Genomic DNA, 25,734 nt, shown 5'->3' with positions numbered 1-25,734 from the left:
TGCCCATTAGACTCTATAGCAGTCGGCCTTCTGATACTTGGGTCTTCTGATCAGGCCTTCTGATACTTAGGTGGTGCTACCCCAGCGCGCTGGCTGCCTGCCGCTGTTAGACGTAAGTATAGAACGTCGCCTCCAGGGGCGCGGCTTCGCGTTCTTCGCAGCCTCCCAGTTTGTGAATTGGTCTTTGGACCTGCGCAGCAGTGAACATCGATTCATTGATTTTATGTTTGGATAAGCCTAGATTTTGGCAATTTCGTCTCCCTTGGTCTCTAATCTGATTTCGTTATCCGCATATGTTTTTGCGCACGCGCTGACAAGACTGTCCTTCCAGGGTGAACAGACCGCCCTGGACAAGCTCAGTTACGAATGACGCTCTTCATTGCACTATCTTTTCTCCACATCGTCTTACTTATTTTACGCCGCAACCAAATATAAAGCAACGATAACCCTGCAACAACTATGCGCGCAGAGCGTTTCCCTTCGGGTTTTGCAGATGGCGCCGAGCTTGTGCAAACGAACACAAGCGCTGGCTTTCGAAGGCGCCCTTATATGGAAGCCGTGCCGTGTTGCGAAAGTTACGAGCGATATTGACACAGTCAGCAGAGCGCTGCACGAACGATTGCCGGGCAAGGTGCTTTCTTCCGACTGAATTATTACGCGCTTTTGTCAGATGCATTCTTCTCAGCTCTGTAATAGTTCGTTGGTAGTATGCTAATGAGGTGTCGGAGACTGATTTGTACATCCATGGCCGAAGAAATTGATTCGGACGTCAAATATGCGTCTTCGGCGACGAATGATCACGACCACGGTGAGGCTGTTTACGTTTCGATGCTTCTATTCTTCCGCACATAAGGTGGGCGGTATTTTGGAATGCCGCCATCTGTTGTATCCTTCCTCCTCTTCGAATGACTTCCTACGTTCTCGCCTCTCACACCGTCTACTGAGAAGTGGTTCTTTATGAAGAAGGGAAAGCGGGAAAGGTTAGCACTTCCTTCTGCAGTCATTGCTGGAGCACGGCTCAGCGCCAAGCGTCTGCTTACTTACGCCAAACCCCGCCCTCCTCTCCCTCTCTCCTTTCATTGCATGTGCTACGGCTATCATGATACTCACGGGAATAACTGAGACAGCCTTTTCCGTGAGGAATCTTGTATATGGCATCTTATATACGTATGGCGCTGTCGATCGACTGCAAAATCGTGAACGGAAGGAACTTAGTATTTCGTGCCAACAAACCACTTCGCGCCAGACTTCTTGATCGTCGAATTACTCGAACATGAAGCGACGATGTTGTTGTTTCTTTGTTATTACTTCACTTTTGTTGGTTCTTATTGTTTCTTTAGCTTCCAGAGTTGTGTGTTTATCAAGTTTGTCCTTTGTAAATAATAAGTTTCGCTTCACATACCAACCTTTACTCCGTCCTCAACGCGGTGAATTCCCAGGCAAAAGTGGGAAAGGTTACATCATTGTGGTGTCGACCTCAACCTCAATTTGACCCCAGCCTCCCAATGTGAAATGTGGTTGATTTGTGGGTGACGACTACTAGAAATTTTATCAGCGAGGTGAACGATTCTCATATCATCCCCATGCGAGGTTGAGGGACGTGTCAATGTTTCATCTACTACGTTGCACCAAAAAAATATTTTTTTTTGTATTTGATTGGTTTTTGACTGTTCGTTTAACCACGTGTGGGCACATATTGTCCTGTCTATTGCGAATGAATTAGCAATTGGGAATCGGCGCTTCTGTTCTTAGTGTCGTGCCGTGTTTCTGTGGCGCCGTTTCGAAGAAAGGTTGAGAGTGGTCGAATGCTCAGTGAGGTCGAGTTTCGACGTAAAAGTCTTCCGCGGATGCTTACTTGCATATCTGCTTCTCCTGCACGAGTGAGTCGGTGGCATTCAGTGGACTTTCGATGTAAAATTTTACAGCTTTATAAGGTCGTCTACATTGAGGTATAGTTTACCTCAGCCATAAGACGGTTTGACATAGCGTGCTCTACAGCCGAGACATCCTACTGAAGAAAAATGTTCCCGGTGCATAACATTTAATTCGTTGTACGATGGCTTTACTCCTCCTGTATCAGGTACATCAGAACACGTTTACCCAGATTTATGCATTGGAGTCAGGAATAACATTCGACGAAGCAAGCATGGCCCTCGACTTGTGTTAGCAGCTAGAATTTGCGGCTGCGCTTTTGGATTCTGGAGCACTTGCTCTTAGAATGTCCAACTTTGCACAGTTGCCTCTGTGTGATGCTGCGCAACTTCTAAAAATGTAATTTTGCTCGAATGGCGCTTAGTGATATCTTCCTTCCAAAAGGTCGTGCTTCAAATCGATGTCAGGCTCACAAAACTGTGCTTGAGTTCTCATCAACAGTGGGACTATAGACTCTCGTCTGTTATGCTCTTACTCGGCGTGTGATGTGTTGTGTTGTGCTGGGTATGCCTTTCTCTCCTTTCTTTCCTTTTTTTATCTCCGTTCTCTTCAATTCCTCTTCATTTCTTCGCTTTGCTAACTCTTTGGTAATTGTTAACTTGCTTCTCTTCTTCCCTTTGCTGTGTTTATATGTGTTCAAACGATTAACAACGACAACAATAATCAATCAACCAATCAAATGTGTATTATAGTGCCAAGGAACAGCTATAGAGCCTTAGTACTGGTGCACTTAAAGAGTTATACGCAAGAAAAAATTTACACAGAAGAAACAGAAAACGATGAGGCAGGCGTAAAAGGGAAGTTAATCATGCAACATGATTATCTAGATTTCTACAAAACACAGGAAATGAACTCTGACATATATCTATACATGCAGAATACTTGTTACATCTTCCTTGGACTCGAGTCATGGGAGAGTCTTTGATGCATCGAGGACGGGCAGGAAATGCGGAATGTTGCCTGGTATACTTTTGCGACACGGAAAATTGCACATGATTAAGCAGCTTTGGGCAATGTAATGTCATGGAAAACCTTAAAAAGGAACAAAAAGTCTGACTTAATAGATCTTGATTTTAAATGTATGTGTGAGTTGAGGTATATACTTGAGAGGGCTGGACTATGGTCGCCAGAACGGCAAAAGCGGTGCTTTAAATTAGGCATCAGTTTATGTTGGACACGCTCAATGAAGTCAGAATTAGATTTGCACGTTTCGCCCAAAAATACTAAGGCATACCCTAATAGTGGAAAGCACACAGTAGAATTCAACTAGAACAAAGCAACAGGGGAGTAGAAGTCACGCGATGTGCGACAAATAATACCAAGAGCGCGAAGGGCTTGTTGTTTTACTCGTTTAGCGTGTGAATAGAAACTTAGCGTTTTGTCAAAATACACACCAAGATCTTTCATTTCATCGACCCTGGGCATTGGACCATCCCGAAGGCTATATGGAAATTGCACATGGTGTGTTTTTCGAGTTTAATTTAAACACCATAGTAGGAAGCATGTAAGAGTAGCTTATTGTTTTTGAACCAGTTTGAGATTTCAAAAAGTATGTTTCTTTTAGGTCAATGCTATCCTGAATACTGCTGACAGCTTTCAATAGCTTTAGGTCGTCAGGATAAAGAAGCAATAAAGAGTGTCCTGAAGAAATGTCATTTATGAACAGTACAATAGGAAGTGAAAAGTGCCAAAAACAGATCTTTGAGGAACTCCGCTAGTTACCTCATAGACAACAGAACTCTGTCTATCAGTGCCCACAAAGCACGATCTGTGCCTTAGGTAATTTGGTTCCAAGCAACGATGGAAGAAGACATGTCCATGTGAAAGAGCTTTGTAATGAGGAGCCCATGGCAAGCTACACCAAATGTTTTACTTAGGTCAAAGTAATGACCATGTAATTGGCCCGTATTATGTGCCACACTGGAAGCATGGGTCATAAATGTGACCAAGTTCGTTATTATTATTATTATTATTATTATTATTATTATTATTATTATTATTATTATTATTATTATTATTATTATTATTATTATTATTATTATTATTATTATTAACGAGTTTTCTTTAAGTGAAGTATTGTCTGCAGCTGCCGCAGTGGCTCAGCTCTTATATGCTTCTGTGCTACTGGCTGCAAGTTCGAAGGTTTTATTCTAGGCCACGGCGGCTGCATTCTGAAGGTTCGATTCAATCTCATTTTACAGACGCAATATGCCAGCTTTTGTGACAGGTACCTATAGGCAGAAAACCTGTTTTAAGGTAGCTTGACTTGGACCACGTAATATGCGGCAGTGTTTACGTCCCGTCAACAAGAAGAAGAAAAAAAAGAACCTAGTAGCAAAGCCATTACTAAACATGTGTACAGATGTAATAAAGAACCGCCATATACTCCATATATTTGCGTCATAACATACAAAAATGCATCATCATCATCATCAGCAGCAGCAGCACCCGCCGCTACCGCCTAGTTTTATGTCCATTCACTGCAGGACGAAAGCTTGTTTCTGCTTTTTTGGACAAGTGCTAATTTGCGTCTATTTCTCTCTTTGCGATGTTTATTGTATCAAATAATGTATACATGACTTTTATATGCGAAAAAGAATATTTCAACTGTATTTTAGGCAAAAAAAAAAGATTTAGGTCAAGAGTAGAATTGAAACAGTTACGCCGTAACAAAGAGCCTGCAGTACACAGTGAAGAAAATAAGATATAGTACAGATCGAATGCCTTTGCAATATTACAAATGCAGATGCTAAATACAAGAAGGATGCGAGGAAACATGCAAAGGAGAAAAAAGAATGATGGAGGTGAAATCCAAGAATGCCCATGCAATCATATTAAACGGACACTGGAATGCCAAGCAAGATCCCGTCCTGATGCCGTTAGTAGATCCTTAGTAACACAGAGAAGACTAAAATGTAAAATGACGAGTGGGAACGGCCACCTGCACTACGTATGCCCATTATGTCATGTATTTCGACGTTGTCTGCTCAGGAACGCTTAATAGTTTATAGGCAGACGATTACATTGCATTCTAAGGGAACTAAAGGTCCAACTTATGGCGTGTTTTGAGGAGGTTTTCAGCAGAAAGACACCCCGAATCTGCGAAAATACTTCGAAGCTCGTGACGTCACACTGAAGCACCCGCGCTCTAGTTTAAGTGCAACAATTCGAGAAGAAGAGCTTCACCTATAATTTTATTTGTTATAATAATCACGCTTTGTTCGAGAAACAAATGAAAGTGAAGGCCTTCAGAGAAGAATTTACCGCTCTAAACTAGTTCAGTGTTTTACCAAAAATAGCGCAAGGAAGACTTGCACGAGAAGGACAGAACGGGTGTTAACTTCCAAAAGAATTTATTTCGGGAAACCTGCAGTGGAGAAAAATTCGGACGTCTGCGCATAAGTGAGCGTGCGGTCACACAAAACATTAGCGATACCAGCTCCAGCTCCACATCGTCTGTCTAAGCAGCCATGTATATAAGACGATTCTGCTAATTGCGATACGAGAATATCGAGGGAACGCTGACACACCCCGCTTCCTTTTTTTTTTTCCTGATGCAGAAAGCCTTCATTATTTCTCGGGCAACCTGGTCACGGCTTTTCGCAAGAATTCTTGCGCCATCAGACCGCGGTGCGCATGTGTCACAGTGGGTCAAGGAATGCGACCCAGACATATCTTTTACAGAAATTTTACCTTCCCTTAATCGGTCAGTAATACGTGGGCCCGTTTCGCTGGCGTAGAGGCAACATTGAGGGAATTTCTCGAACCACGCCAGTAGAGCAGGTGAAATAAGTCATAGGTCGCACGACCCTCCTTTACCCCCACGAAACAAAGAGCTGTGGGACGATGCCCTCCGCGACGGAGCTCCCGAGGTCCTCCGAGCTGTGATATAATAGGCTCGAAACATCGCCTGAATCATCTTAGGGACCCTGGACTGAGGGTTCCTCCCACACTACTCTCGCCGTTCAAATACTAATAATAAAGATGCTTTACTCTCTTCCGAGTGCAGAGGCGGTGAAACAGCGCGGACCGCTTGTTAGGCGCAGTGAACCAACACCACCTAGATTAGCGGTGTTGAGTGAACTCCACGTATATATACGTCGTAACTACACGCCACTTCCTTCGAATTGTGGGCAAGCTTGTGGCACTGCCTATGGCATTTTTGTACCCTGTCTTGATTCGGCCCTACTGCGTGATCTCTTCAGTTTCCGCAGCGTGGTCTTAGATACACTAGTCAGAAAACCGAACAAGAGTGGAACCGATTTAACTAAAAGATCCGCTAAATCTGCAGCTTGAAGCTCTCTTCTCACACGACTGCTGCAGCGTAAGCTGTAAAGTCAGTGTTGCTATATTGCGCTTGTCTTCTCTCTCTCTCTCTCTTTTTTTTTTTAAGTGGACTGAGTCGAATGGCAGTTCAGCTTTCCTTGCGAGCACGTGGACGGTACGTCAGTGTTGACATGAGATTTTCTACTCGTCTATATATGCGTTAAACGAATGTCCAATTGCCCTAAACGTTATGGAATGAATAGTGGGAAGCACCTGAGCCCCTCAATTTATGTATGTATCTGCGAACCGGTTTCAATTTCGGCACCCGTGAGGTTGATGTGTGATGACGTCACGAGTGGCTGGCTCCATATATCTGTGATCGCTGGGGTCGTTATACACGCGAGCGTAGAAAGGAACCTTCGCTTCAAAAAACGCGCCGCTTCATGATTCTGAAATCGCCGTCGAATGTTCGCTTCTTCAGTTGCGGTTACCTGGTGATGAAGAATAATGGCGCCAGAAACAAAGACCACGTCTCTTGTGACACTGCTGCTGTGTCGAATCTAATGGAGTTCTGCACTAAAAAGAAAAAAAAACTCGGGCGACGTTGCCGCTTCTGTGTTCGGCTTCTGGCGCTTCCGCAATTACCTTTGTGTGCCTCACTCTGGCCATTGACTGCAAACACGCACCAGCGCAATATCAATTACCAACTCGCCCAGGAAGCGGCACTTCAGTTAAATTGTCTGCCCAGCTTGCGCCTATATCGTTTTGGTGCTTATAACGTAAGTGAAAAATAAAGATAGAATAACAATGTCTTCCAAGAAAGCCGATTTACCAGCCACGTGCTAGCGTTGTGTCGTCTATACGTATATGTACTCTTACCGCGAAAGCAGTGATCACGCTGAGCTGCTCGCACTAAGCAAATTCATTAAAGGAATCAGCGCGAGCGTAAAAGTTCGTTTCCTGAGCTCTAGATTCGGCCGTGCTCTACATGACTGTGTCCTGTGTGTCTGTCCTTTTTTCTCGCTTTCCATGTCTCTCCTTCTTTCTTTTTAAAGTCGCAGTACAAATGCGCGCACGCGTGCTCTTTGTATCCATCGTCATCGCAATCCGAGAACTGAAAGCTGCTGTATACGGGACCAAAGTGAGTTTTGCGGATTAGAGTCTGGCTCCTCCGTGGCGTTCGTGGAGCAATTTGTGCGCACTTGAAGCATATTCACGGCCCCCCAAAATACTGGACTTTCATGTCTTTGCATATTAGCATATTTTACGAAACATCCCTCGTGCTCACTTCAGCTAAAAGTTAATTAGTACCCGTGCAGATTAATTCAGATCAGTTAATTTCGTTATTGGGCTGAATGGGCTGCTATATACACCTTACGGGTTCGGGTAGGCGTGGAGTTCTAATGTCCCGCAAACTATTATTTCAACGCTACAATGCAAGGTGACCTTACCTTGTTTTACTGCCGCGAAACATTGGTTGCGTATGTGTTATGGAACATGTGGACGTGCCCGAAACGTCCGCGCTGGCTGATACTTATCCCGTGCGCACCGATGATATACAGAAATATCAGCGTTGATTGAGCAACGCTATGAGAAAAACTTGCTGTTGCGCTATAGTTCTTTTAAGGACAGAAGAACGCTATGAGCCCTGTCATCTTCGCATTTCATTGAAGATCCGTGCAGCCAGCGTTGTTCAAGTCGAAAGCAACAAAATACTGTACGCGTTACGTTGAAAGATTCTGCATACATACGTACATATAGAAGTATACGCAAATAAGCAATATTCACAAGTACAAAGACTGTATGTAGACGCATGTAAACAGTCATCGTCAAAAGCTCCGAAGCCACTTTGTTCTGTGTCAAGATCTGACGCCGAGCTCTTTGGCAAGGGGGCTGGAGCTTTGACACTGAGAATACTAAATGGGCAGCGCCCTTACCAATCTACGGGTCGCTCGAGAAGCCAAGATTCTGCACGAGCCATCACTAGGGGGCCTAAATTCAGATCCGGTCAGACGCGAAGCTTTCGGCACGAGGACTGTGTATATATATACAAATGTGCGCTTGCGCACGTATGTCTGTGCTTCTTCGTGAGTGGTCACAATTTCAAACCAAAGTCAAAGCTTGAACGGCTTCTAACGGAGTGATTACGCCTGAGCGTGGTCTTATTCCTTGAGCGCCTCTCGCAGCGAACTGAATAGGCGTAGCCAGCCCCGACGAGCGGCCCATCCTTGCTCACGTTTTGTTTCCGAATGCGACCGCCCGAAACAGTTGCAGCAGGCAGTGCCTAATGGCCGAACAGGTGCACAACCCTAACGACAGGCGGCATCGAGTCACTTTTATTCCTTATTATTATTCCTTCTTTAGTTTTTACCTCCACACCGGCAGCAGTTTCACCGTCCGTGGGAAGAGGTGGGGTCGGGTGGCAATGGTGGTGGTGGAGGGGGTGGTGTTCGTTCCACCACGTGCTCTCCGGCGCCGAGGCCCTGTGGATGCTGCCCGCTGGCCGGGCGGACGGGTTCGCGGCGGCGGCGGCGGCACAGGTGAGCCGGTTACGCTACACGGTGGGGCATGAGAGGGGTTCCGGTAAAGGGGCACGCAGGCGCCCGCAGGCACGCGGCCTTGAAAGGGGCAAGTTGGCCTGCATTTCGTCGCCGCCGCTACCCCAGAAACGGGCCCCATCCCCCGACGGACGCTGCAGCATCCGCTGCCTGCCGCCGGGAGGAGACGGGGTGGCCGCTCGCAAAATTAGACCCCCGTCTAACCCCCCCTTTACCGGCTCGCATGCCCGATCGCGCATCCGCTGAGGAATGTGCCGACAGAGACGATCACAACAACAGCCCCGACACTGAAACGGGTCCACGCTGCAGCCACACTTCGTCGTCGCGACATGCAGATATATGCACTCTGATGCTGACCAGCTGTTGGCGCGTACGTCGGAGAACTTGCGCGACGCTTGATCACGCTTATGTAAGTTCGCGTACACTCACGTCTATAATCACACTAACTGCCACATACCACAGTCTCAAGGCTATCAAGTGAGAGTGGGAGTCACTGCCCTTATGAGTTAATGCAATAACTTATGGCATTTACCGCAGCGCTCGCTCATGGAATTCGTTCGCGATCGCACTGATTGGATATATCGCCGACCGCAATAGTTTAGAGGTCGTAGGTTTCACGAGAAATATTAATTTATGCGCTGTTAAGACATGACGCCTCTAATTCAATGAATCGATGCGTAGGTTTCAGAGGCTATACTGCTCACGAAAAACATTGAATTCGAGATTATGTGTCCTGACTTCGAGGGAACTCAACGGCTTCGCAGATCCATGTCCCGTAAACGTTTGTAGGTGATTGCGCTTATTATACGGGCTCGCGCTCGGGCCTGTTTCTAGAAGGGGTAAAACTGGGACGAAGGTTCTTTAAAGATCTCCTGTCGTACAATCGCTTTGTTGTTGTTGTTGTTGTTGTTGTTGTTGTTGTTGTTGTTGTTGTTGTTGTTGTTGTTGTTGTCGTTGTCGTTGTCGTTGTCGTTGTCGTTGTCGTCGTCGTCGTCGTCGATCAGATACAGTCACGAGCGCCACGCGGAGGCCAGCATTCGACAAGCGTGATTAGAGCGGACAGCCAATGCTCCACTGCCCGACAAATCATGGTTTGAGCGATTGCGAGATAATGTGCGGATCCTTGTACAAATGCCCAAACAACGCGGTGAGCCCGGCTTGGAATCTGTACTATATACATTATATCGAGGCGCAGTTAGTGTGGAACCCAGCGCCCTCCGAGAGGTGCTGAAGATGCACAGGAAATGAGACGGTTGTGGCGCGTGGGTACCTTGTGGATCGCCCTCTTTGGAAAAGAGGCATCTCTGCAATGACGCGCGAAGCTATATGCAGAGCTCGTAATAGATGAGTGAAACATTTAGTGCACATCAAGACGAGGACGAGAAGTACAGACACGAAACACACGAGTTCTATTTCGTGTCTGTACTTCTCACTTCTCGTCCTCGCCTTGTTGTGCGCTAAAGGCATCAATCATGTCGTATTAACATACCCAAACAGCCACGTTTGTGATAGATTTCTCTCGTCACTACTACATATGTTTTTGTACCTTAGTGACTGAATGAATGAATGAATGAATGAATGAATGAATGAATGAATGAATGAATGAATGAATGAATGAGTGAGTGAGTGAGTGAGTGAGTGAGTGAGTGAGTGAGTGAGTGAGTGAGTGAGTGAGTGAGTGAGTGAGTGAGTTATTTGCTGTAATGTACAACTGGGGAAAGTCTTGCAAGGAGTGCCTGTATATTGTTCTGACCGTAAACTTCTGACGTTGCAAATGCGTGGCAGTTCATGAGTTCCAACGCGTAAAAAATGAATGAATGAATGAATGAATGAATGAATGAATGAATGAATGAATGAATGAATGAATGAATGAATGAATGAATGAATGAATGAATGAATGAATCGCAATGGCTTTAAGTGCTTTTGTCATGATGTGGATAATTCGAGAGGTCAGTCATCGTTCGCAGGCTGCGGTATTCACTGCCACCGGAGGTAAGCCATGTGCACGGCGGCCATGTGTGGCGTGTTCATTTCCGTTTTTATACATGCAGACGCGCTGAATCCGCTTCGGTCCAGGTCAGAGATCAGAATGTAAACCTGCCGTATCGGTTCTGTTCAGGTGAAAAGACTCCCCACCATCGCAAATGGCTGTTTTATTTCCATTCTCTGTCACTTCAACATACAATCCTACAAGGCGAGAAAGGAGGGGCAGCTTAGGTGTTGCGGGTTACTTCTTCAGCAGCGGAAAGGTATCGAGCGATTTCACCAAGTTACTGGAGGAGTATGGTTGCTAAATCTGCTGACGATAGTCTTTCAGAGCTGTTAATGCAATATTTGACACACATTCTGGGATCCCAGCTATCGTTATCCAAGTTGTTAAAAGAAAAAGAAAGGAAAAAGAAACACGGTGCAAGTTACCAATATAAGACACCCTATGTATAAGATCTTTCTCAACTGGGCATCCAGAAAAGTGACGAGCTTGTAAATGGGAAACGACTGCTTTCAGTTATCTGGGGCACCAAGGAAATGACAGTAATTTAATTAAGGGCAGATCACGTAATCAGATGTATCATGCACATACGTATAGTGATGTGTTTGTTGAAATAGAGAAGTGCGATTACAGCACCGCATATTGCTTTAGAGGGGTGCAAACGATTGGCCAGATGATAAGTGGGGGCACCAAGATGGTAGGCTGCCTATAAGCGAGCCATTTTATTGAGGGTTTGGACATTATTGGGCGGAGTTATCTGCGCCGTGTGTTCGCTCAGGAACTGGTCCCTCTACGCAGCAACTACAGCAACGACAAAATGCTTCTCCTATGAAACGCTGCTCTTTCTGTCTCTTGGGTTTTTGTGACTTTTGTGTATTCCGAGGATCATCACTCTCCTGCGGGTGGCGATGGATCCTGACCCCGTTGTACGTAGTCCCGACAAGGCATTGCCTTCAACGTCGGCCTCAAGGAAGCGGAACAGACGAGATGATGACACCAGCACTGGCAGCGCTGAACTGTACACAGCGAGTAGCGATGATAGCGACGATGACTTCGTACCTGTTGCGAAGTGCAAGGCGAGGAAGAGGATTCTCGGCGAGACTTCGCAGAGAAGTACGTCAAGAGTGAAGGCTTCCTGTGGTCCGCCGCGCTACACTATACTATTTGTTCCCGTTGATTGTTCGGACAACCTGAGAAGCATGAATCGGCAACTCATCTTGGCACGACTTGAAGCTCTCGCGCCGAATGAGATAAAAGGCATCTGACTTAACCTACGTATATGAACGTCCTGGCCATAGACGTCGAGCACCAGGCCCCTTTACGTACATTGCGAACTGTTACGGAGCTTGGCGATATCAGAGTCTGTGCTTACATCCCGCTGAACAGAGGCACGACAACCGGCGTCATGTATATGATGTCGACATCTCTATACCGAATGCTGACCTTCCTGACCTGGTCAAATCAGCTACTGACGCTACGGACATACTGCAAGTTTGCCGAATAGGCAACTCCCGTTGTGTCAAGGTGTTCTTCAGGGGCGAATGTCTTCCATCACATCTGAAGGGTGGTCTTTTTCGTCATGTCAGTCGAGCCCATACTCCAAGGCCCCTTCAGTGCCACAAGAGTCTGAGAATGGGCCCCGTGAGCGGCGTGTGTAACAATAAGCCAGCTTTCCCGCGCTGCGCCGAACCCCACACAGCAGAGTCTTGCAAGACGACTATCCTGAAATGCAGGACCTGCAATGGAAACCATGATGCCTCATCAAACTACTGCCCACTAATCAAGGAGGAGAAAAGAATCTTGAGACAAGTGGTGAAGGACGGCTCGTCACGGAAGGAAGCGATAACGACTGTTAAAAGAGTCCGTTCCCGTCGACGGCGCGCTTCCAAGAAAGAAAAAAGTGTTATTTTGCCTACATGGGCGTTCCTTTGCGCAGTGGCGGCCGCCACCACCGCCAAGCACCCTACAGCTTCATGGATGGTGAGAAGAATACCGAGGCTCAGCAAAAAATTATCTGACGCTGCCATGGCCTGCAGAACCACAGACACTTCTCCGCCGAGCGACAGAATCGACTATATAGCCAAGCGCCACTTCGACAACAGATAATCAAGCTGGGCAAGATGTCCAGGTCGTTGCTATGCTGAGGTCGCTGGTGAGTGTTATCCGTGCACTCCTCAGTAATATGCAAACGCCATCCGCTAAATGCGCACTGGAAGTCATGGATTCCCTTGAACCAGTACTTGCGCGTCTACAGTAAGAAGATGGCTTGCCATCCGCAACCACTGCGGGCCTTCCGGGAATAAGTCAAGTGCGCTTCCATACTTCAATAGAAAGCCAGAGGTCTGCAGTCACGGATGTCAGAATTTCGGCACTTTGTTTTTGAGAACAAGTTCCCCGTTATCATAGTTTGTGAACCTCATCTTTAAAGAAACAATTCGACTGTCGGGCTGCGAATCATTTGTTTCTTCATCATGCATTGAACGTAGTCAAGTTGTTGCGTACATATCCGCAATGAGCTCACGTATGTTCACCAAACAGTGCAGCATCACAACGATAATCAATACATGCGTCTCCGTAATAAAAAGAAAGTTTCATTCACACTGATAGGCGCCTACATATCCCCACCACGTCGGCTTGATCGACAGAGACTAAACGACATACTCACAGAAACTCCGGGCCCTTGGATAATGATCGCTGACTTTACCTCCCAGCATCCACTCTGGAGAAGCCTTAGGACAAATAAACGAGGCACGAGTTTTGTTGATCTCGCTGCCGAGCACAGACTAAGAGTTTTGAACGACGGTAGCGCGACATATCTCCGAGGAGTGACTTACAGCTGCTGCTTCGACTTGACATTAGTGTCGCATAGCTTAAGTTCCAAAGTTCAATGGTTCAGACAATGAAACTCTTTGCACCGACCATATTTCTACGTACACGACTATCAGAGGCCTTGACAGTTCTCTCTACCCTGTGCTCTCAAGACAGACAGAACTGGCAAGCGTACCGAATTTTTACCGGGGAAAAGTGCAGACATGACCATCCCGAGCCTCACGAAGACACGATCATACAAGCTCTGCAGACTTCTACGCGGACGTTTACAACATCTACAAGACGTACAGATTTCCACCAAGAAATAGAGAGGCTTCGGGTGATCCGCAGGTGGGCCGAGAGACGATATAGGCGTACTAAGTCCCTTTATGACCTGAGGGAAGCCCGACGCATTCAGAAGAAAGTTCAGCGTCAGATGAATAAACTGCAGAACCAATGATGGAAGAGCTTTTGCGAATCGCTGGACCTTCGCAAGCCGTTATCGCTCGTGTGGAGAACTCTTCAGGATCTTCGCTCACCTCCACAACGTCGTCCCTTCCCAGCGCTGGCTCTACATCAAAGTCTTTCAGAGCTTGAGGTAGCGGGAGAATTTTGTGCGAAAGTTACTGGTGATTTCGTTCTGCTGGCTGACTTCTCGCTACATGACCTTCCCATCGCGAGAGATCAAAGCATGGAAGTGCCTTTCTCTATGGAAGAACTACAAGCGGCATTGGCTGCGTGCAGGCGATCGTCATCACCCGGTCCCGATTGGGTGACCTACGCTTCCTTAAGGCACCTAGGTTCAACAGCTCAACGTTGTCTCCTGGATATATTAAATCAATCTTGGCGTGGCGGCATTGTCCTCGGCGTTTGGAAGTGTAGCCAACTGGAGCCTCTACTGAAGCCTGGGAAGTCTCCGCTGGACCTTACATCGTACCGGCCGATTGCACTTGCGAGTTGCGTCAGTAATGTGATGGAGAGGATGTTGCTGACACGTATGGAATGGTACCTCGAATACTATAACGGTTACCCAGAGGCTATGGCTGGTTTTTGTCCTGGACGGTCTTCAGTTGACAGCGTCATTGATCTCGTGATCTCTGTACAGCAACAAAAGCTATGAAGCGCCTCTCAGTGGCACTCTTCTTAGATGTAAAACGTACCTACGATAACGTAACTCATGAAGCCATTCTTTAAGCTCTTGAGGCTGCAGAACTTGGAGGCCACGTCTTCAGGTAGATTATAGGAGCCATCTCTCACGGAGATCTGTGTTTGTCCTTGCATAGGATGGCCCGACAAGTATATGTATCTCCAGTCGTGCTGTCCCACAAGGTGGAGTGTTGAGCCCCACTCTTTTCAATATCGTCCTAGTAGGGCCTGTCGAAACGCTACCACAGACACCTTTGTCGGCTACTACCCGGCCCATCATTTAGCCAATTTTTCAGTGCAAATACCACCGGCTACGTTCTGTGGTATTGTGACGAGACACCATGACTAGATACCATCTGGCTTCGTGAGCCTGCGAAACGCCCAACATCGGCATTGTGGTGTCTCCTGCAAAGTCACCTGCCCCTCAGTTCCTGGGATTGCTAAGAAGACAGAATTGCCACCGTTAGCCTTGAAGCAGTTGTCTCTGCTTCTCCTCAACGAGTCTTATTTTGACCGTGTACACATTTACACGAACGGTTCCACCAATTCAAATAGCTTTTTTTTTATTGCGATAAAGGCTTGCCCTTAAGGCATAATACTTGGAGCGTATATGTGTATTATATGTGCGCTGTGAGGCCTGTGTTGTGTATGAATTGAAGCAGTGTTTTGTGGAATCTGTTGTCATGTATCCAGCGGTCGTAGCTGGTTGTCACGCTGTAGCGGAGGCCGGCTTGCAGTAGGAGACGCGAGCGTTCCGATTGTAAACCTGTACATGTCCATATTAGGTGGTATGCATCTGATTCCACCACAGGAACGGAGCAGTATGGACACGTAGCACCCAGTGGTAAATGCGACCAGTTCCACCTTGAGACAACAGCCGGTTTAAGGGCCACCCCGGCCCGAAGCCTCCTAAGCACAACTTCCTCCGCCCTAGTAAGGAGGAAGTTCAATTCAAATAGCTCTACCGAAGCAGTAGTTGTTACATCAGACGCCGTCTCTATGCAGTTTAAATATTCGCAAAATACAACGTCGACAGCAGCAGAAATTGCGCCTCTTCAAGGTGCACTCAAGTATGAGCACTCAGCAGCCATCAAATTGTTGGGCCATTTTCTGCGATTCCAAAGCATCCCTACAAACGCTGCAGTTTGCACTACGTCATGGGTTACACGAGCAGCTTGTGTACTAAATAAGGCACGCTCATAATCACGCGCTCGATAAAGGCCACTACATTGTATTTCAGTGGTTGCCGAGCCATTGCGGAATTGTCGGCAACGACATCACAGATGAAGCTGCACGTTCGGCTCACAAAAAACACCAGTTGGTACCTATACCGCTTTCAAGAACTGATGCTGCTCGACAAATTCAGTCACTTGCTCGCCGCATCACACTTCTACGACGGAATTCACCAGGTTTCACCAATTCACGCTTGCACACTCTCGACCTTAACTTACGACTTCTCCTGCCAGCTGGACTCTCCAGTCGCGAAACAACTTCACTGTGTCGCATGTGGTTGGGCGTCGCATTTACAAATTCTTATTCATTTCTGACAGGAATGACCAACAGTGCGGTGCGCAATTTGTGCGGGTGCGATGAGACTCCGGAGCACCTTTTGTGTTACTGCTCATCCTTTGACACTCGGCGACTTTACAAGCGAAACTCAACCTGCTAGACAATATAGCGCTCTCAGAAGAAAAGATCCTTGGACCATGGCCTATGCGTTCTTGTATTCAAAAGGCCACAAAAGCCCTTCTGCGTCTCTTGAAGGACACTGGATTGTACGAACTCTTGTGACAATGGAGATTCCTCTGCGACTGACTGTGAGCTGACTGACTATTATTTTTCTTTTCTCTCCTTATCTGTTCTTCCCTCTTCTCCCTTCCCAAGTGTAGTGTAGCCAACCGGGCACGTCCTTGGTTAACCTTCCTACCTCTCCCTCTTGATTTCTTTCTCTCCTTCCTGCAGCAAACTATTCTCTGAACAGTCCTTAGTTGCATTGTTCTTTCACCTTCGAGCCCTCCAATAAGTGATCCGCATTATTACTTATATTACTTATGTCATTACTTATAATAACCATATACTTACATATCGCACTATTAAAACACTTATTCGCATTATTGACCATTAAGAGAATACGAATAAGTGTTCTTATTCCTCGTATTTGACACAAACGAATATTCGTCCTTTTCTAATAGGGAATTATCGAGTCTAATACGAATCAAATAGCTGGCGCCATCCTATATTCGTATTCGGAATTTCCAACACCCCTAATAGGAATACTAGTCGGTCCGGATTTGGATTGTATACTGATGGCTTTTGCGGTTCCAATGTTGGCAGTGTCGTCTTAATGGTAGAAAATGGCAAAGCCACATACCATTAGGGTACCAAAATTTACGTAATTAGGATACTTAACTGGTATATTGACCAAACGGAGATTACGTACAGTACATGCTACCGCACGCTTGTTTAATGAGCTATACACCGAGAGTTGCAAGTACAGAGATCGATAACTTCCTGCGTGCATCTGAATATTTTTTGTTCATCAGTTATACACACTGATCTTTTATGATCGATAGACCAGGTGTGCCTGTAGGTGTCACGCATATCAAGCCACCACTGCACCGCTCTCGGGGTGGCATGTAGGTATAAACTTACTTCAGCGTGTCGTTGATGCATCTCGTGAATAATAGAATGCGATCTGGCGCTCTTACAGAAAGAGCGGCGCGGAAAAGTGAGCGAACAATATAAACGATGCACCACGCGCGCAAATGCCGCGTCTCGAACGCGTGCTTCTGCACCGCGACTCGCACGAGCCCGCGAACTCCTCCTGCTCACAATGTGCTCAAAAGGTGGGGCCGACGCGCGATCCCTCTGTTCCCCGCACAGCACAACCGAAGAGTCAGGTCACGACTTGCGGAAGAGACGCGACCTTACTGGCAAACCACGGAGCCAGCTGCGTTGAGGAAATGAAAGGGCGCAGGCACCAAAAGGACGACCACTGTGTTTCATGGGTTTCGTTTTCGAAATGACGTCGTCCGCTTCAGAACCTTCCAACACTTGGTTTAAATGAAGAATCAAGGCGAATGCTCGAGTAGCCGCGTCTAAGTTGGTATATAGAGTAAGTTCTGACCACCGGATGCGCTCGACGTATGCATGCACACACGGCGTGTATAACCGAAAGCTGTTTGATCGAAAACGACATTCAAGCTTCGTTCTTCTGCGAATATATTTTCCTCCACGGCGCCGGCCGTGCCCGCGAGCTACGCGTGCAGGACAGGTCAGCGGTCCGAGGGGCCAGTCACATTGTTAGCCGGGCGCGTCAATCATTATTATGGATGAGCTGCAACTTCTATGATGCACGCACTCGAGTGACCACAAGCTCTGCGGTTCATCGTGAGGCCTAACGGTTCGCCAACCTCCCTGCCCATGCGTGCCATCCTTGTCGTCTGCTTCTCATTTCTGGCAGCGAGTGCGGAGAGGCCTTTCCTGTCGCGAAAACACAGTAGTATATATATATACCGACACGCGCGTCGCCAACACGATATGCGTATATATACATATATGATGGAGCCGACAAGCTGACACAGGTGGTATAGCGATCATCAGGGCGCACACGCCTGTGCACACACAGGCGTATACTGACGACGCCGTTGCACTGGAATCACTTACAAATGTCCCGGTGTGATGCCAGTCCCTCACCCCCCCCCCCCCCAACAAACACACATACATCCTCTACTCCGACTATACCGAAACCTCCAATCACACATGTGGTGTGGCGCCGGGCGAACGCCTGATGAATGCGTTCATCGAATGCGATCAGCCGCGTTGACGAACGTGATCTCTAAACTGACCAGTGCATGCACTGAACAATGGGTAATGCTGAAGTAAGTCAACTTGTGACCACTAATTTGTGAAACTTTCACGACTTTTGCGCTGACTCGTTGAGTTCGTTTGTATATATAGTTAACGAGTAAGCGAAGGAGTCATGAAACCTTAACAATTAACGAGTCAGCGCAAGAGTCATGAAACATTCACCAATTGGCGGTCACAAGTTGACTTACTTGAGCCATAAGAAAGGAAACGTGTTCATTTCCTTGCTCCACGACGTAAGCAATGTCTTGTTTTGATCTTATTATTTAAATATTATTTCCGTGTTTTCTCTATAGGGCCGAAGGGCAAGGCCTAAATGCGATGTCACAGTTTAATGCAATGCGCACGCAGGCGCCACAAATTATTTTGCCATCCCAAGAGGTGACATTCTCACAAGCTCTATAAAGATATACTATAGCTCCCTGCAATCCAAAGCTGAAAGGATGTTCTCCAATCTGGCAAGTCTATTGTGGAGGACGTGTTCAGAGTTTGTTTCTACGTAGAACACATCGTTCACGATAGACGTGCCCATTTGCTTCTGATATAAATTATTCTGGACCGTAAGTTGGCGAATAGTAGGGAAGTTTACAATTTTCTCGAGTAGGAGATCTTTTACTTTGCGAGTCGAGAATACTTACGATATCGAGAACATTTAGCGCTACACAATAACTGCACAGTGGATGCCCATGCTGATTTCTGGCTGGAGTCAATCCTACTTTCGCTTCATGAAGACATGTCGCAGAAAATCCGGTGTCGGCGGCGTTGTCCATCAGTGAAAAATTAACCCGCGGGCCCTTCGCTTGGCACATAGGCGTTGCTGAACCAACTGAATTTTTCAATGTGAAGTGCGCAGAAAATTCGTAAAGTACGACTTTCACACAATCTACAGACAAGACAGCGTCAGAGTGTAATTTAAGTATACGAGGAAACATAATTCTGGTACGCGGAAACTTAAACACAAACCCCTTTTCCAGCTGCCATTTGAGGTCTGTCTTAATGGCCGCGGACACTAGGTGTGGATACTAGGGAGCCTTAGTGAGTGGGTTGTTGTCTTTAACTTTATGAAGTGTGTGAGAAACAAGTGACGATGAACGCTATCGCGATCCAATCTCAAAGGCGAAACTTAAGCATCCTCCAAGTTTTATTTTATACTCTCATTTTATGCACTCATGACGTAGCGCCACCTCCTTCCCATTGGCTGCGCAGTCACGTGTGCAATGACGAACACACTAGCACACCTTCAGGAAACGAGAATCGTGGAACCGTTGTGGCGTTGGGGAAGTGTGCGCGTCTCTCACCCCGACCCAGACCAAAATTTACCAAATTTTACTTTCAGATATATTGGGTTACTGTATTTACAGGAACCTCCCTCAGAAGTTTTACGTCAATCCGAGGATTTTGTGACGTGTTTTTACTCTTTGCGCCGTCGCCCATTTTGGGTACCATCTTTCGGTCACGCCGACTATATACGCCGACGGATTTTCGCGTAATGGAACATATAATGCTTCCGTATTAAAACATGAGCTTGCGTAGTACAGCGTGCTACGCCACTTATGTAGCCATACTTTACAGGCTGTACAGCGATGATTCACACTCTCTGAAAAGTACTGTGAATTCGAAGCAATTACGTGTTTGATCCTAACGCTCCATTTGTGCTTTCTTATTTTTATTTTATTTTATTGTACCCTCAAGACCGAAGTATTAAAGAGGGGAGTGGGTAAAAAATATACACAAGTAAATAAAAGAAGCAGCAAGAAATTGTTAGTTATTTTGATAAATAATGATAATTTTGTTGTTATTGACAAACAACGCTTCATAACGTACTATGTGATGAGAGAAACTTGCTATCTTTAACAATATGATGGGAACGTCGTTTTATATTATTAGTTATAACAGCTGTTTGTTATTGGAAAAGTATTCGATTCGATCCACTTCTCGCACTATTCGATTTGTATTCGATCCTGTCTCAGAAATTACTCTTCATCTAACTATAATATTTGAGAATTTGATCAATAATTAAGGCTAGCTATGTAATTAGGCGGAATGCAAGAAATGATCTGAGTATTTCCAAGCGACGGCAAGCAATATTACCTTGGTTCTGTCTGTAGCTACGTGACATTTGCATATTTTACAGCGAAGCTGTATATGGCTAACCGATCCGTCAGTCCATCGCCTGTACGCCGAGAACCCTTCCGACGCAACCTCACGCGCATGCGCGAAAAAAGAAGAGAGAACGAGAGGCGCGCGATTGGCTCCGCCAGCAGTGACGTCGTTGTTCTCCGTGGCAGCCGAGCGCGCGCGCAGTAGTTTCTCTCCGTCTCGGAAATAGGTAGGCCACGCGTCATACGTACTCCTGAGGAGCAGGCAGCTTTCGATCAGCAACGCCGTAAGCAGAACTGCGAACGAGCTTGTTTACGCCGTGATGATGCTGCAACCCGGGCACAAGATAAGGCTCGTGCAGCCGAGCGCCAGCAGCAACTGCGTACCCAGGATGCGGCAGCCTACCAAGCCGTCGTTTAATGAACCGTCGGGATTAACCCAGTGATGAACACCAGGGCTGCATGTTTCAGTTTCGCTGGTTAACCATCTTGGGCGGTGCTTGGGCGGTGTTTTTTTATGTTTGTCTCACATTACGTGGGACAAGCGGTACAACAGAGGCCGTGCGACAAACCAAGTGTGTATATAGCTAACAAGTTGACTAGTAAAAAAATATGCGCGGTGAGGGGAACAGCGCCTTGCAAGTCGGGGCCCCTTAATGACGTCGTGTTGCTCAAGGGATGCGGGTGTGTATACGCGCGAAGACGTGCTGCGTGCGTTATTTGCGAACGAGTTTAGAAGAGCTCATCAATCGAGCGGGGCCGTCCGGACCTGCCACGGCGGGCGGCCAATCAAAGTCATTGGCGATGGCCACTCCGCGGAAGCGGCTATCTTGGCTCGGCTAGGCCCGAGATCGATGGCCGAGTGCATGGTATATAAGTTGTCGCACCACGAGGCACGTACAACAAAGCAGCGCCTGGAGGGAGGGGGGAAGAGCGGGCTCGCAGCATATACCGCATAGTACGACGTACAACACGTGCACTCACTACGACACATGCTCGGCAGCCAGCCGCGAAATATTTTAACTGGATAGCGTTAAGGGCCTCGTGTCGGCGTCGTAGCTGTCGTTGGCGTCCTGTGAGCGAAAATTGCCGTATACATTTAGGCATATGTATGCACGCCTTGCTATATGACATGCTGTACATGCGCGTTATATTGCCATACCATTATATAACGAAAGTTGCTCATACCTTAATTGTCTTACATTCTTGACATTCCTCGGAATTTTGAGAATGACAGCCCACAAACGAATGCCACGAAACAAAACACCGACAGCGCATACCTTTTATGTTAAATCTTCTCAGACTGAAATATTAAATGGGCGAAACGATAACAGAAACCTGGAAATAATGTGATTTTTTTTTTCTGGCGCAGCTGTGCAGTACCTCCGGGATTGGCCCACGCAAGAGGCCGCGTTTCTACCAGAAAGCTCGCCTTTGTGCATAGCGTTCGCCGCCAGCTTTTCTCGGTAAACATTACTGTTACGTAAGCTGCAGTTGCCGGGAAGCGTGAGGAGCAGTTAGGCAGGTGCCCGCAAGTATGTAAGGCCGGTCACTTAATGTAGTTCCATCGACGGCATAATTAATGGCCCACCGCTTCCGGAGAGCAAGCCACTGCATCAAGTTAGAGTCGGTCCGGAGATCCGCACACTACTAGCTGCAGGCTGAGGACGGACAAGCGGTGGAGTGTGATGGTACGGCTGCTTCAGCATATATATATATATATATATATATATATATATATATATATATATATATATATATATATATATATATATATATATATATATATATATATATATATATATATTCGAACGACATGATTCGTTGTCTCGGACGATCGAGGCCTCCGCAGCAGCGCCGCTTGTGTGGTTCGCAATAAATGAGAGGCCAGCAGAAACCGATGACATTCAAGATTAATACCGACTAAACACAACCAATAGGCACTAATTAGCCCAAGAACAAGCGCTTCCGACCCCAGGTTTATTCCATACACGTTATCTCGTCAAACCAATCAAGAAGTCATCTCTAACATGTGTGCAGATCATTGCTACCGCAACTTACCAGTCAAGGATGTATCTTTTACAAGTTTATTCCGTTGGAAGCCAGCATCTCTGTCTGTGTATCCTCTCTTGTTTCCTGACGTTTTCTTCACGCTGCCTTGTTCACATCTGTGTATTTTGTGTGGGAGGCAGCGGCTCCTTTCGGTTTTACAATGGGACGCCGTGCTTATACAGAGACGCGTCAACGACACGTGACTCGTGCAGCTGTTGCGGTTAACAGTGAAACATACTCTATCGGCTGATGACGCTTGTTGCTCAGGGTATACACTACCGGCACGCCACCGGCTAATTGCGCCCATCGTCTGAGCACAGGGCGCCGCGAGCTCACTCACGTCGCCGTTCCGTCGCAGAACGCAGCCGAGGCGGCCCCACGTGGAACACGTGAGGACGTTGCGGAAGAGTCGTGCGTGCACGCGGTGCCAAGGCCACGATCAGCCGTGGGAGTCGTATCCGTTATTCTGTTTGAATTTAGGACGTACCGTGGCTTGTCTGGATGTGTTACCGTAAAATTTCGAGCAAGCATGCACTCACTAAATATCTCGAGACAGACGGGCAAAAAATAGGGAGCGGGTGCTTTCGAAGACGAAAATAGAGAATGTGTAAATGATCGGGTGGGTCCTTACTCGGTTCGACCACAGGAATAAAAATGGCGGCAAACTCGCGCTCTCGGCAAATAGTCATCAATGATTTAATTATAAAATTTACTTGTGCGCCACGCATGGAAATAATATTCCTGTGATCTATAATTAAATAACGTAAGTAAATAAGTAATAACAACTACTTTCGATGACAGGGTGCTTGATGCGTCCAGAAAAATTTTTCAGTTATAATCTAAGGTATAGGAATGAGTGCTTGGGTGTTCTTTGTCTAATCTTTTAAATTCCTTCAAAAGTCGCCAGGCGGTGAGCCCTTGTTAAGTAGGCGCATGCTCGGTATTTTACGGCAGTTGTCAGAACTATTCCAGGAATTGAACCTCGCGCTCAGCAGCGCCGTGAGCGTGATCGGCTATGCAACGAGCCAGGTGGCTTGGGAGACGGAAAATGCGGCACCCGTTGGTCAAGCGCTCGCGAGCAGCGTGCAAGCAGCGCGGCAAGGGTTCCTCAAGTCGCGGACACGCGACCGCCAGATTTGTGCGCGAATATACACACACGCCCATTCTCGAACCCCGATCGGCCCTGTTCCTGTTGCCAACAGCGACAATGATCAATAGCTGAGCGAATGCACACACACACACAAACACACGGACATGCACGCAAGCAAATGGGATATAGGACACGACGATAACTTTCTTCTCTGCCTTTTTTCTTTACCGTTTCTTACTTGTTCTTGGGGCTAAATTGAGATGCCACCTGACTGTGCGGACGTGAATGGGGTGTTTTGTTTACAGTCGATAACTGAGTCGGTCGGACAGACATGCGGAAGAGTTGCAGAAGAAAGCGTGTGGCGATAGAGACGCGCGGCTCCATGCGTTCCGTCCGCCTATTACGTGATAAGGAGCTATTTGGCTGCATACAGCGCCATTCTAATCGCTCCGTTCGGAAGCCGCTTTTTCTGAAGCGCTTGAGGTTTGCAACAAACGAGCAAGAAACCGTAACACCAGCTGCTTCCCATTATAGGAATGTTTTTCTCATCCTGAGATAAAGGCCGCGCGTGCATCAAGGTTTGCATCTCGCGCTATAAAAAAAGTAGAAAAAAAAAGCAAGGAAGGATTACGAGCTTATATCTGCGGAGAACCATCTCTGGCCAGAGGGCGCTATGACACCTCGAGATTAGTAAGAGGCGATTGGAGGTTCGGTGGCAGAAAACTAGGGAGACGACAAACAACGGAGGCGTATAAAAAGCAGCTCCCTATAGTGGTTCAGAAGGTTTGATGCTGGGAAATCTTTGCGTGCGTGCGCGCGCGCCCGTGTGTGCGTGTGCGTGCGTGCGTGCGTGCGTGCATGCGTGTGTGTGTGTGTGTGTGTGTGTGTGTGTGCGTGTGTGCGTGCGTGTGCGTGTGTGTGTGTGTGTGTCGTAGAAAGTTTGAGCACGTGACCTGAAATTCCAGTTTTCAGTCTTCATCATACAATAACTGCATAGAATGCTTTGTCTTGTTGTTGTGGTTAAGAAATAATAAATCTTATCAATGACCAGCCACAGCAACGAGATCGACGTTTCGGTGCCCGTGTATACGGAAATCCTTCTGTGCTTTGTGAACAAGGTACCCGTATTGCCACCAAAACGTGATCTTTGTCGTTGTGGTTGGTCAGGGAGAAGATTTATAATTGCTATGCGCTATGTCTTTACCTGGCCAGCCAGTTCCCCGTCAGACACTTGACTACATAAACTTCGTGTTGTAATATTGTATTGGCTGCAAGCAACATCTCCAAGTATGGTATGGTATGGTATTCCTTATGCGATGGCGCACACCCACTGTGGGGGATTGGCCAAGGTTTGGGTGAAATCAGGCAATCTTTATTAAATACTAAAATTGGTAAAGTTAACTAGAGGAAAGGAACAAAAATAAAATGTTTAAGAATTCAAGACAATCTCTTTGTAGCAATTATATATTCCTCCACGCTTGAGCAAATATCCCTGTGGCAGTTTCCAAAAGAGGAGGCTCCTAGAGAAAGGATATTTATCATTGAGAAGCTTAAACCAAGCTGTGCAAATCTTGATTCTAGAATATTTTTTCCTAAAGAAGTAAAACGGCGGCAGAATATGAAAAAATGATCTATTGTTTCATCTTCTCCACAGACTGGGCATAGTGGGGAGGGCACCAGACCAGCCCTGTGACGATATAAGTTTAATTTTGGTATTAGACAACGTAATCGGGTAAAGATGACTTCAGTTTTTCTGGTGGTTTTAGCTTCTTCTTCTTCTTTTTACTTCTTCTTCTTCTGCTGCTGCTTCTTTTTTGTTCGTTGTGCCGGTGCTCCGTAGTTGCAGCCGACTCCCTCTCCACAAGCCGAAATGGCAAATACAGGTGCAGTTCAAGAAGCTGCGCATTTAGGTATCTCGATGCTATG

General features: G+C 46.7%; 1 protein-coding gene across 1 annotated transcript in view; it reads left to right on the top strand.

Annotated features, from left to right (window-relative positions):
• Positions 1-620: 620 nt before the first annotated feature.
• LOC135898209 (protein krueppel-like) overlaps positions 621-25,734 on the top strand; it is a 184,832-nt gene continuing 159,718 nt past the window's right edge. The window contains exon 1 of the mRNA XM_070535403.1: positions 621-808. Coding sequence (XP_070391504.1) covers positions 776-808 — 33 coding nt within the window. The 5' untranslated portion in view covers positions 621-775. The remainder of the gene's footprint in view (positions 809-25,734) is intronic.

Source organism: Dermacentor albipictus, chromosome 3 (assembly GCF_038994185.2).
Source record: "Dermacentor albipictus isolate Rhodes 1998 colony chromosome 3, USDA_Dalb.pri_finalv2, whole genome shotgun sequence".
In the NCBI taxonomy this organism is placed as follows: domain Eukaryota; kingdom Metazoa; phylum Arthropoda; class Arachnida; order Ixodida; family Ixodidae; genus Dermacentor; species Dermacentor albipictus.
Note: the sequence above shows the minus strand (reverse complement) of the source record. Positions and strands in the feature narration are given on the sequence as shown.